Source organism: Nicotiana tabacum, chromosome 3 (assembly GCF_000715075.1).
Source record: "Nicotiana tabacum cultivar K326 chromosome 3, ASM71507v2, whole genome shotgun sequence".
NCBI classification, from domain to species: domain Eukaryota; kingdom Viridiplantae; phylum Streptophyta; class Magnoliopsida; order Solanales; family Solanaceae; genus Nicotiana; species Nicotiana tabacum.
The window spans coordinates 131,342,127-131,353,584 of record NC_134082.1 but is presented as its reverse complement, the minus strand read 5'-3'; the positions used below and the strand labels follow the sequence as shown (position 1 = coordinate 131,353,584).

At 37.0% G+C, this 11,458-nt stretch overlaps 1 protein-coding gene across 3 annotated transcripts; it reads right to left on the bottom strand.

Annotated features, from left to right (window-relative positions):
• Window positions 1–5,373: 5,373 nt before the first annotated feature.
• On the bottom strand, window positions 5,374–11,099 carry LOC107830258 (U-box domain-containing protein 5). Of its 3 annotated transcripts, none has more exons than XM_016657765.2 (6): window positions 10,470–11,099; window positions 9,502–9,567; window positions 8,817–8,921; window positions 8,510–8,584; window positions 6,977–8,112; window positions 5,374–6,523 (listed from the first exon to the last, which is right to left on the bottom strand). In XM_016657765.2, the coding sequence occupies exons 2-6, from the start codon at window positions 9,553–9,555 to the stop codon at window positions 5,773–5,775; spliced, it is 2,121 nt and encodes a 706-aa protein (XP_016513251.2). In that variant the 5' UTR covers window positions 9,556–9,567; window positions 10,470–11,099; the 3' UTR covers window positions 5,374–5,772. The 3 variants fall into 3 exon arrangements, with proteins under 3 accessions (XP_016513251.2, XP_016513250.2, XP_075106039.1); XM_016657764.2 differs by having other exon boundaries at window positions 8,736–8,921; window positions 10,470–11,094; XM_075249938.1 differs by having other exon boundaries at window positions 8,510–8,598; window positions 8,736–8,921; window positions 10,470–11,045.
• Window positions 11,100–11,458: the final 359 nt, after the last annotated feature.

Sequence of the window (11,458 nt, the reverse complement as noted above, 5' to 3'; positions counted from 1 at the left end):
GTGGTTTAAGATATTTTTGTGAAGTTTGGTTGAAATTGGACGTCGTTTGACGTGTTTCGGACTTAAACCTCTAAATTTGAAAGTTTGTGTTGAAGAAAAACTAGTGATTTTGAGGTTTGATTCGTTGTTCTTGATGTTATTTTGGAGATTTGATCGCACGGTTAAGTTCGTAGAATGTTGTTGAGTTAGTGCATGCGATTGGTTAGGATCCCCGAGGGCTCGGGAGTGTTTCGGAGGTGTTTCTGAGTGATTTCGAACTTAGAAAGATTGCAGATTTTGGCTTCAGCAGTTGCAGGCCATTCCTTCTTCGCGTTCGCGACGCATCCTCTGCGTTCGTGAAGCTTTCCATTTTCCTTTCATCACGTTCGCAACATTGGATTCGCGTTCGCGTAGGGTCAATTGACCCTGGGGGGATTAGCCTTTTTTCCCTTTGCGTTCGCGCTCGTAATCTCGCGTTCGTGTAGTGTCCAGGACTCCCTTCATCGCGTTAGCGTGAAATCCCACGCGTTCGCATAGAGCAACTTCTGAACCCCTGCACTTTTATTCTACGCGTTTGCGATACCCTTTCCGCGATCGCGATGGCCTGTAAGTTCTACCCTTCGCGAACGTGACCAGCCTGTCGTGAACGCGAAGGGCAATTTTGCCCAGTTATAATTTTAATTCCAGAACAGTGTATTACGGGATTTTTCACAAGTTTCACGAGCTCCTTCTTCTCCAAGGTCCTTAGGCATCCATTGAAGCTTTCTTTCACCAAAATTTCGTGGGTTAGTAATCCTTAACTCGTTTCCTTCATTTTTCATCATCATCTAATGAATTCCTAAGCTTAAAACATGTAATTTAGGGTAGAAAATTGAGGATTTGGGTAAAGTTAGGGCTTTTTGATTTTTTCTTGATTTAGACCTCGTTTTGGGGTCGAATTTGAAAACAAATTATATATTCGGGCTCGTGGGTGAATGGGAGATATGAATTTGGTCCGAACCTCGCGTTTTGACCAAGCGGGCCCGGGGTCGATTTTTGGGATTTTGGGAAGAAAGCTTGGAAATCTATAATTAGGCATTGGGTTTGATTTGTTTAGCATATATTGATATTATGAAGTCATTATTGTATAGACTTGATTGAGTTGGAGCCGAATTCGAGAGGGAAAGTGGTTGTTGTGGATTGATTTGGTCGTGGAAGTTTGAGGTAAGTGTTTGGTCTAACCTTAGCTTGAGGGAATAGAAGTTGAGTCTTATTTGCTACTTGCTAATTGTCGAGTACGATGTATAGGCATGGTGACGAGTATCTATACATTGGTGTCTAGCATGACTGTGAGTCCTTATATTGCGAATATCTTGGTTTTATTATAACTTCCATGCTTGATTGATGATTTCTATATGTTGTAGAGAGTATGTGAAAGGAAATTGTGATATTTAAACTTCGTGGAGCGTTGGCTCGAGTTGAAATACAAATTGTGAAGGTATATGAGATATTTAAATCTTTGGAGCATTGGCTCAAGTGATAATGTGAACTATGAGATGAAAGTGAAAGAAAGAGAAAGAGTTATTGGTTTATTCCCTTGCCGGGACGTTTTGTTGTTTTGTTGATTTTCTCCCTTGCCGGGATATGGAAATTTATTGATATTGTTCCCTTGCCGGGATTTAACTGTTTAATTGCATTCCCTTGTCGGGATTTCTATCATTATTGTTTACTTCCTTGCCCCTTATTTGTGATTGTTGTTTGGGTGAGGAAAGAGTGTAAAGCACGAAGGGTGATGTCGTGACGTACGATGTACCATTCCGTACTGATATTCATTGATTATACTGTGAGGAAAGAGAGTAAAAGCACGAAGGGTGATGCCGTGCAAGTTTGTGATTTCTGATTCATATTGATATTTTGGCCTTGTTGTTTCTTTCTTTATTTGAGATTACTTATTTGAAACTGTTATCTCCCCACAGCATGCTCCCCTTCCTTTATTAATTGATTACTTCCTATATTTCTTTTCCGTTGTATATATATATTCGAACTACACAGGTTTATTTGGAGTCTGGTCCTAGCCTCGTCACTACTTCGCCGAGGTTAGGCTGGACACTTACCAACACATGGGGTCGGTTGTGCTGATACTACACTCTGTGTTCTTTTGCACAGATCCAGGTCTTGGATAGCAGCAGTAGCGCGGGAGCCAGCCTTCAGTCCAGTGAGACATCGAGGTAGCCTTGCAGGCGTCCGTAGGCCCGACATCTCCTCTATCTTTTATTTCAGTCTGTTATCTCATATTTCCGAGACAAATAGTTTATATTCTTCTTTCAAACGGTTGTATTTAGTACTCTTAGAAGTTCCTGAGTAATGTGACACCAGTTCTTGGGTAGAGGCATATGTTGATTTCCGTATTATTGTTCAGTTTCTTTAATTTACGTCTTCCGCATATTTATTTAATTTCGTTGATTTCATGATATTACTGATAATTGTCAAAAGAAATAATTTGTTAATGAAGTAGCAGTTAAGAATTGGCTTGTCTATCTCACATTAGTAGGCGCCATCACGACTCCCGAGGGTGGTAAATCCGAGTCGTGACAATCCCATTTTTTCCTCAGGATCAAAGATGATATTAAAATCACCTATAACTACCCACGGTCCATTGAGGGAACCAGCGAAATTAACCAAATCAGCCCACAATTATTTTCTCAAAATATATCTACATTTAGCATACATAGAAGTGAGATGAAACTCAGTATTAGTAACGTTGTAGCTAATCTTGCAGGTAACTAGCTGATAAGTGTGCTTGACAATGTCACCATCAAATTCATTAGACCAAAAGATCCAGATCTTGTTGTTAATATTAGAATAAGCGTTATACATCCCAAGCTGCCTCATGTGTTGATTCATTCTAATCACCTTGACTTTAGGTTCTTGTAAGCAAATGAGGGAAATATTGTACTTTTGTTTGAGATTTTTGAGCCGCTCAAAGGCACTTTGAGTTTTTATACTCCTAATATTCCAACAAAGAGTGTTAGTCATTGGAGACTATTGGAGTAAGAACTATGATTGACTTCTTGGGATCTTTGGACTTCTGCGAGGAAGGCCATCCATTTAGATTGCCATTTAAACCCCTTGGATAAAGATTGTTCATATCAGCGATCATCTTTTGATCATGAGTTAAACTCCTATCTACTTCACAGTCCATATTGAATTTGAGTTTGTTGAATTTGCTCTGTCTCCAACTTCCATGATTCTTCCTTATTGGGTTTACTATCCCTTTCGCTACTTGCTAGATCTTGTTGATGCTTGTTCCTCGCATAAGGTGGAGTTGCCTTTTCAAATAGGGAAGTTTTTCTTGATCTTTTAATCTTCCTAATGTTCTCAGGTTGGAACATATAGAGCCCTTCATTACCTTGATGTTGATGTTCCCTCAATAAAGTGATTATGATATGCTCGTTCACTGATGGCAACTCTCTGGTAACTTTAATTTCTCCTGAAGCAAACACATTACTTTTATCAGTATCCTTCTGAACCTCTTTTATAGTGTTTAGGTTGGCTATTGGAAGACTTTTTCCTTGAGGATTATTTGAATTACTCCTAGCCTTCTTCTTTCCTTTGTTATTTGTCACGGTAGTCCACCCTTCCTCTTTATCCACATTCTCTACCTCCATAGAAGCTAAACCTTGTTCTTTGTTGGCTCCACTAAAACTAGCCCTTTTATCAATTTCTATTTTATTGTTGAGCTTTCCCTATCTGATTTCCATGTTCTTGTTCTCTAGGATAGATGTATTATTAACTTGGTTTCCATATTTTGCTGGAGATCGCCTCAACTCAGGATGAAGAATACCACATTTTATATCTTGCTATGACCCTGCATTTTGCAATGACAACAATATTCAGGAATAGTTTCATATTCAACCTTTTGAATAACAGTTTCCTTCTGGCCTTCCTCATTGAGAATGTCAATCAGGACCTCTTTAAGGATAGGTCTGGTAATGTCAATTTCAACCTTGATTTTTGCTGCAGTAGGTCTAGTTTTCGATAAGGTAGCTTTGTCACATATGATTGGAATATCATTTGGCTCCACAATACGACATATAGCTACCCATTCGAAGAAATGCCATCGGAGATTCGGTAAATTTATCCAAACTGGGGCCATAGTAGTCTCAATTCCAGGCTTAAAATCCGTAGTCCATTCTGCAACTTCATTTGTATACCGCCGATTATCAGAGTAGTTCTGCCATAGACACTTTTGTGATCCTCCTCCACATCAAAATCGATGAAAATATTTTTGAGATTGTAAGCTCCTATTTTGATGGCACCTTTGAGAGGTACCATTCTAAGAAATTCAGCTTAAATCCTCTCAATAGATGGTCTAGTTCTTGGAAATATGCCTACAACGGTGAGACGACATGTTTCAGCCAACAAATCATGTTCCTCTTTTGTGAAACTGACCACTGGCTTTCCCTCGACAATCTCTTAAGGTCTATGTTTGAGGGATCTTCTTCTTAGATGTGTTGCCATTGATGCCGGAACCTCCAAGTCGTGATGCATGATTATATTGATTATCACCTATCATTGAAGGTCCAATAACCGGAGTAGGCCCATTTGGGTATAGCAGAACCTGATTTAGAGCATGATTAGGATTAGGGATTGTTGGATTTGAGAGGGTTAGAGGAGGAAAAGCATTAAATCGCATGTTACATGGATCCGACGAAGCCGACAGTGGGCCTCGCACTTTTCCGATGGTGGGGATTGATTGCATTATGCCCTAAATTGACAGTTATAAGAACGTTGCTTTTATTGGGAATATTGAGACAAAGGGGAAAGACTAGCTAGATGATTTATTTATTTTTTTGTGATTTTGTTGCTTCCTTTTTTCTTTAACTCCTATTCTGACCTATTAATCTTTGCTCTTTATAGTGATCTTTTTTGTACTTTGATAAAGATAATTTTGAGACATAAAAAGAAATTCTTTATATATTTTTTAAAGAAAAATAAAGGCCAAACTCATAAGTGGCCCCTTAAATTTGTCCAATTCTTTCGTTATAATATCCGAACTATGACTAGAACTTATTGAAACTACATCAAATTGTACATATTGAATACTTGAACTACATCAACGTACCTATTAAATGTAAATTAGACACTACCATAACTCATAATGATTCGAGCAGATCACATTACATGTATCACGATAGTGTTAAGTATATTCATTCACAATTATGATATATTTTAAATCAACAATTATCAGTTATTTTCTACATTTAAACAGATGGAATTTTTGTCATCAAAATCCGATCTAACATCTAACCACTCTTGATCAATATTAGAAGGCAAATACTACTCATAATTCAAAGCTGATTAATAAAATAGAAAGGAAGATTAGTAGAAGCCTCACTGAGGTGCGCAATAATGTGGAGTGTGACTTCACCATTTACATTAATAATCTTTCTTTATATCGAGAAACCGTCATTACTCGTATTACAAAATAATATACACCTGAAAATAACCTGTGAAATGTCAATCATTTAAATACAAACAATAACTAGATAAAATAACAATAATTACACCTTCTACCCAAGCTTTTTAGGGTCAGCTACGACTATATGAATCATTCCTGTCCATGTTCAGTAACAAAAACTAGATGAACCTGCGAAATTGTACACATCCTACCATGCAAAAATAAGCATATCTTACTATCTACAAAAAAATCAGCGCAAGGCCGATGGCCATAGACGTCCAGACTGCTGGCATGTTCAATCTTCATTCGAAGATGTCAATGGCCAAAGGAGGTGAAATCAAAAAGCATCATTTCTATTTTATCCTTTTGGTAGCAGCAGAAGTACGCTTTGAGAATAATTTCCCAAAAAGTCCTCTTGATTTGGAACAAGATTTCTGCTGAGTAGAGTCAATGATATTAGGAATGTGAACATCTGATTCAAAAGACTCTGCAATATCACTAACTTCACCCCTCAACACTCTCAGCAACTCCAAAGCCATTGCCTTTGCTTTGTTGTTTCCATTAACAGATACATTCACAAGTTCAGGGATCACTCCTTCATTCATCACCAGTTGACAATATTGAACCTTTTGAGAGCATAAAGAAAGAAGAAAACTCACTGCATGCTCCTGGTCCTTGCGACTGTCACGTTCGAGCACTTTCACAACTGAGCCAATGCATCCATCAGTTTCAGCTATAGCAATTCTAGCATCTTCATTGATGCACAAATTTTGCAAAATAATAACACAATCTCTTGCAAGACTCATATCCTCAAGAAAAGGGACCAGCTTAGGAAACAACTCCGAAGGTGCAATCAAGGAACCGATTTTGCTACTTCCTGACATGTTACATAATATTTTGATGGCTGATTCCTGCAATTCCCTACCGTGTGCATCAAGAATTTCAAGGAAAGTAGTGAGTGCACCAGACACCGCAATTTTATGCTGACAATGTTGGTGGCGGGACAGCACCTCGAATACGGAAAGAGCTTCTTTAGAAACCTCTGAACCAAGCAATGATGTCAAAAGCGCAAATGCATCGTCGCTCAAGTAAGGTATACTGCTTCTGAGACAAATGAACCATACGAGGATCAGTATCTGGAAGTAGAATAAGAAAACAAAAACCATAGTAATGATAGAAACTATATCATCAAAGATAGAAGAAGACAACTACTACCTCGCATTCTAGTATTTTAATAAGGGGCAGATGCATCATAACATTGACGGTATCGACATAATCTATCGAAATCAAAACTGGATTTTGAGAATAAACAAGAAATTCTACTCGAAAGAAGAACTAGTCAACGAGCTCACATTTCATTAGAAATATTACTCGAAACGAATTTCAAAATTTTGTTACGTGGATTTCCTCTCCCCAGAGCTTTGTTAGAATAATTTGTCACCACAGAGGTTCTTTGGAAAATTAACAGTTACTATTTCACTAATCCGCTTAGATGGGGATTCAATCTACAATAATGAATCACAGACCCATAAAGAGAGAGAGATCAGAATTAATTACCCGCATTTATCTAGAACTGCTAATAATGACTGGCATCCCAATAATTGAGCATCCAGATCATGAGATTTATATGCATCTTTTAAGAATCTAAAAAGATTTTGAATAAATTTCTCAGATGGCATCCAATCGCAAGCTCGATTGTTATGTTTCAACATGTTTTTTATATTTCCAACCAAGGTGCATTGAGACTCCCAAGAAAGCGAATTGAGCCGATCCAGTTCCATTTCATTGATGCTTCCACCAGATTGAACTTTGTGAAAATTGCCACTGCTTTCCCGTGACACCACATTGAAATCATTTGGCATCTTAGCATGCAAAAAGTGTGATGCAGACCCAGCATCAGACGATCCCATTGATAAATTGCTGAAGTCTATAGGTAGAGATAGATCTATCATTGAGCAGCTCAAGCTAGCAATTGAAGTGGAAGATGATTCCCATGAGTGACCTACTGCTGCTTGTACGCTGGGGTCAACAACGCTGACCCCATGTGCTGCAGTCCATTTTGATATTAGGTCCTTCATCGAGTTATTTGGGGTTAACGACAAGTGGACCAATTTCCTTTTCGTTTTTGGACATGTATCATTACCTTGCGCAAACCATTTCTCAACCCAAAATCTTTCATATGTTTGTCCAGAAGCAATGACAACAGGATCATACATTAGTCTCAAAGATAAAGGACATTTGAACTCGTCTGGAATTAGAGAGGAATTGAAGATATCCCTTTGAGCATCATCATGATGAAATCTCAGACGAGATTCCACTTCATATTGATTTCCAAATGAGATGGAGTCTTCATGCTGCAGAGATTCGTTCTCTGTTTGCTCTGCCACAATTGATTTTCCATTTTTATTGAGAAGATTCAGAAAGAGCAATAAGATTCTCCTCTTTGCTGGATCACCCTCCACAACTTTCTCCAGCTGCTTTTTTATTGATCGTTTCTCTATCAAAAGATTCTTTGGAGATGTAATATGCAGCTTCTGCATAGCAATTTGAATAGCCTCAACAACATATTTGTCCCCTGAATGTGTTGTAGATGTATACTGCTGAAGTAATTCCCTCAAAACCTTTCTTGCCTCCTCTTCGGATGGGTCCAACCTGAATATCCCAGCCCTCAGGTCAGCAACCAGTTGCGATATCTGCAGCCAATAGTGTCATTGAAGTGCATTCCCAGAGCCAGCAAATGGAAACAGAAATCAACCAGGTAGAAGAAAGAAAAGAAAGAAACCATAGCCAAAAGAAGATCTTTCTTTTCTTCTTCATATTGAAAGAGATGAAAGAATGAAGTTGAATGAGCGTGCAGGTTTAATAAATCAGAAAGGCTCTGGCAACAGTAAACAGATAGCCTAATAATCACACTACGGACATCATCATCATCTTGTTAAAAACAGCAAAGTTATTTTTGATTGAAAGCATGCACCACAGGCTTGGATGTAAAATCAATAATCAGGATATAAAATTGCCATCAAGATGGATAAAAAATAGAAAGCAAATCAGCACAGATTAATCTCTCAAAAGGGAAGTTTTCTGACTCACCTCTGCAGCCAGCATTACAGGAACCAAGTTTCTTGATTTCTTACATCTTGAAAGTGTAACATCTCCCGTTAATGCCTGAACATACAGAACTAAGTTTTATCAAGACCAATATTTCGTAATGTGAATGAAGACACTAATTATGACGACAATTAGATAACTTAAAGGGGGGTGCACTAATTATCAATTTATCAGTACTAAAGATTGATATTTGAGTCAAAATGAATACCAAGTATAGTTTACTGGATTCACTGCAATGTTGAAGAATGTCCTTGGCTTTGTCAAGTGCTCTGTTTAACTGGCAAAGTACCTGTATTCCTGAGTTGCATCGAGGTCGGGCTTCTTCAATTGCTGGAAGTAACATTGAAACTCTATTTACAAATTTAATTAGTTCCATGCACATATGATGATGCACCTGTGTCATCAGATGAAAGAGGAAGTATATTCAGTCGATGAAAGGGCGGTACAGCTGAAAGTAAATAGCACAATGGTACTCGATAATGACGAGGAAACCATGAAATTTGACAGGTAATAATCCGTGAACAAAACTAAGCATTCATCAATCTCTTAAAGACAACTTCAAACCTGTATAATGCTGTAAATGAGGCAACCAGCTTTAATTTCGGATAGATTTCAGATTTGAATTATAGCATCCTCAATGAAGACTCTTGAAATTCCAAGATTTAAACAACTATTTTATAGTTCATCAGGAGCTAGAGCTAAGTCATGCAAAACTCTATTACCAGAAAGCTTCTTTTCCTTTCTGTATATACCTATAAAAAGGACAAGTGACTAGGCATACTCTTTCTTAATATGAAGGCACCAAGGTTAAGAGGAATATTGCTTTAGAAATGAGGTTAAATCCAGAAGTATTGAGACATCTCATTAGTAATTAGAAGAATGATTTGAGAGTAAATTGTCTGAAATTAAAAACTTGTGGAGATGAGATAAGGAGCTAAAGGAGAGAACAAATGAGAGAGCACAGTTTTCTATACCTTAATGTCCCGAGGAGATGGTATCTGACCAACTAAAGCAGCATCACTCCCCATCAGGAAATTCGGCTAAAATAGAGCAGAAAACCTTGTTGTTAATTTTGAATAGTAAACACTAGTATCAACCAGTCAGCATATAAGAGAAAATAAAAAGACAAAATGTCCATAGGAAGGAAGGAAAAAATAAATCAGAAAGTATACATCTTGGGAATTATTTTATAATCACGAATTCATGTCTAAGTTAGCATAAATTGACAGCAACAGCCTTGAGTTTATATTCTAAGTTCCTGAAGAACAAGAACAAATGTGTTTTACTGGATATAATGGCAGTATTCTGAATAAAAATGGAAAAGGACAAGAAGAAAACTTTTGAGACATAACGGTGCTCTCTCTAAGCTTTTAGATAAGATAGTCACAATTCAATGTGGTTTGAGATATAGTGTAACTAAGTAAATAAAAGAACAAATAGTCACACAATTTCAAAAGCAGATCTGTCATACAACAACAACATACATCATAGCCAGTACTAGTAAGGCTTCATGTATTATCATTCGGAGTAACGCGAAAGTAGATGGTTGAGCCATATACCATGTTCATATAAAAAGTGGAGAAAATCCATACAAGAAAATGGTGGGGTTGGGCAGAGAAGGGAGAAGGAGTGAAAGATTTACTGGTAAAACCATTACATCTTAGGCTATCTAGGTTAAATCATACAACCTCAGGAATACCCAATTTCCCTTATGTCTTCAACTATTCAAACAATTGAGAAACACAAAGACAGAAACATCCACAGCTGCATAACCAAATTTGTTTTCATCACAATCTCTTATAAAGAATAGCTCTAAAAACAGGGAATTTCACATTCAAAAGGCAAAGAGAAAATATTATACTCAATGAATCAAACTTCCGAAAAACTTCTTATTATTATCATAGCAGCAGAAACTAAACAATAAAATGTAGAGAATCCTTACCGAATGGAGAGTAACACAGAACCCCTACTCTGCTTAAGATGAAAAACTGAATTTTGAACAGTTCCAGTTATTTCTTTCAACTGGAAACGCTAATGAAACTAAGCAAGAAGCAGCCAAAACTCAACTCCACCTTCCATCAAATTCCCAGAAAAATTTCTAAACTTAGCTGTACAGTGAATACTTTTCTCATGACTGCACAAGGAGAAATGGTCAAAGAGAAAATTTCCTTTCTTTCTCAACCTTATCTTTTTCTACAAAAAGAAAACCCAATTCTTTCTCCTGAAAACTGAACAAGTTACATCATTAGTTGTTCCATTGATAAGCAAGATTGGAACAACATCATCATCATATATTCCCAATTATTTGCTTCTGACAACCCAACAGTAAAGCACCAATCTAACACCCTGTTCTGTTCCGTTTTGATGAGCCTTAAAACCAAAAAGTATAGACCATTATGTTGTAGAAACAGTAATATGATGATTATGGTGTAGAAGCAGAGCGGAAGTTGTTGGAGGACTTTACCGAATGCCTTAGGAAGTTGTCAAGAGTCAACACAAAATCTCAAAACTCAAAGAAGACCGCACTAACACACACACACACTGTAGTCTATGAACCCACAACCACCACTGTTTTTCTATTACTACTAATACTTTCATACTATGTCATTTTGTTTAATTATACTAATTAGCTTCAGCTTACAATTATACTCCGTATTTAGTTGGCCACATTAAAAAATAACACTCACAAATGTTGCGTTTGGTTGGTTGCATAATAAAAATAATCACAATATAAAAATATTAAGACTTTTACTAGTCTAAATTTATGTGGTATAAGACCCATTAATTAAAGGTAAATTATTAGATATTTATAAGTAGCTCATTAAAAAAATTAGCCAATTGATAAAATATTACCAATATTAGTCAAATTAGTCAATTAGCTATTTGTAGCAAAAAAATATCAAATTTTTTGCTTTGTTTTGAGTGGGTGCT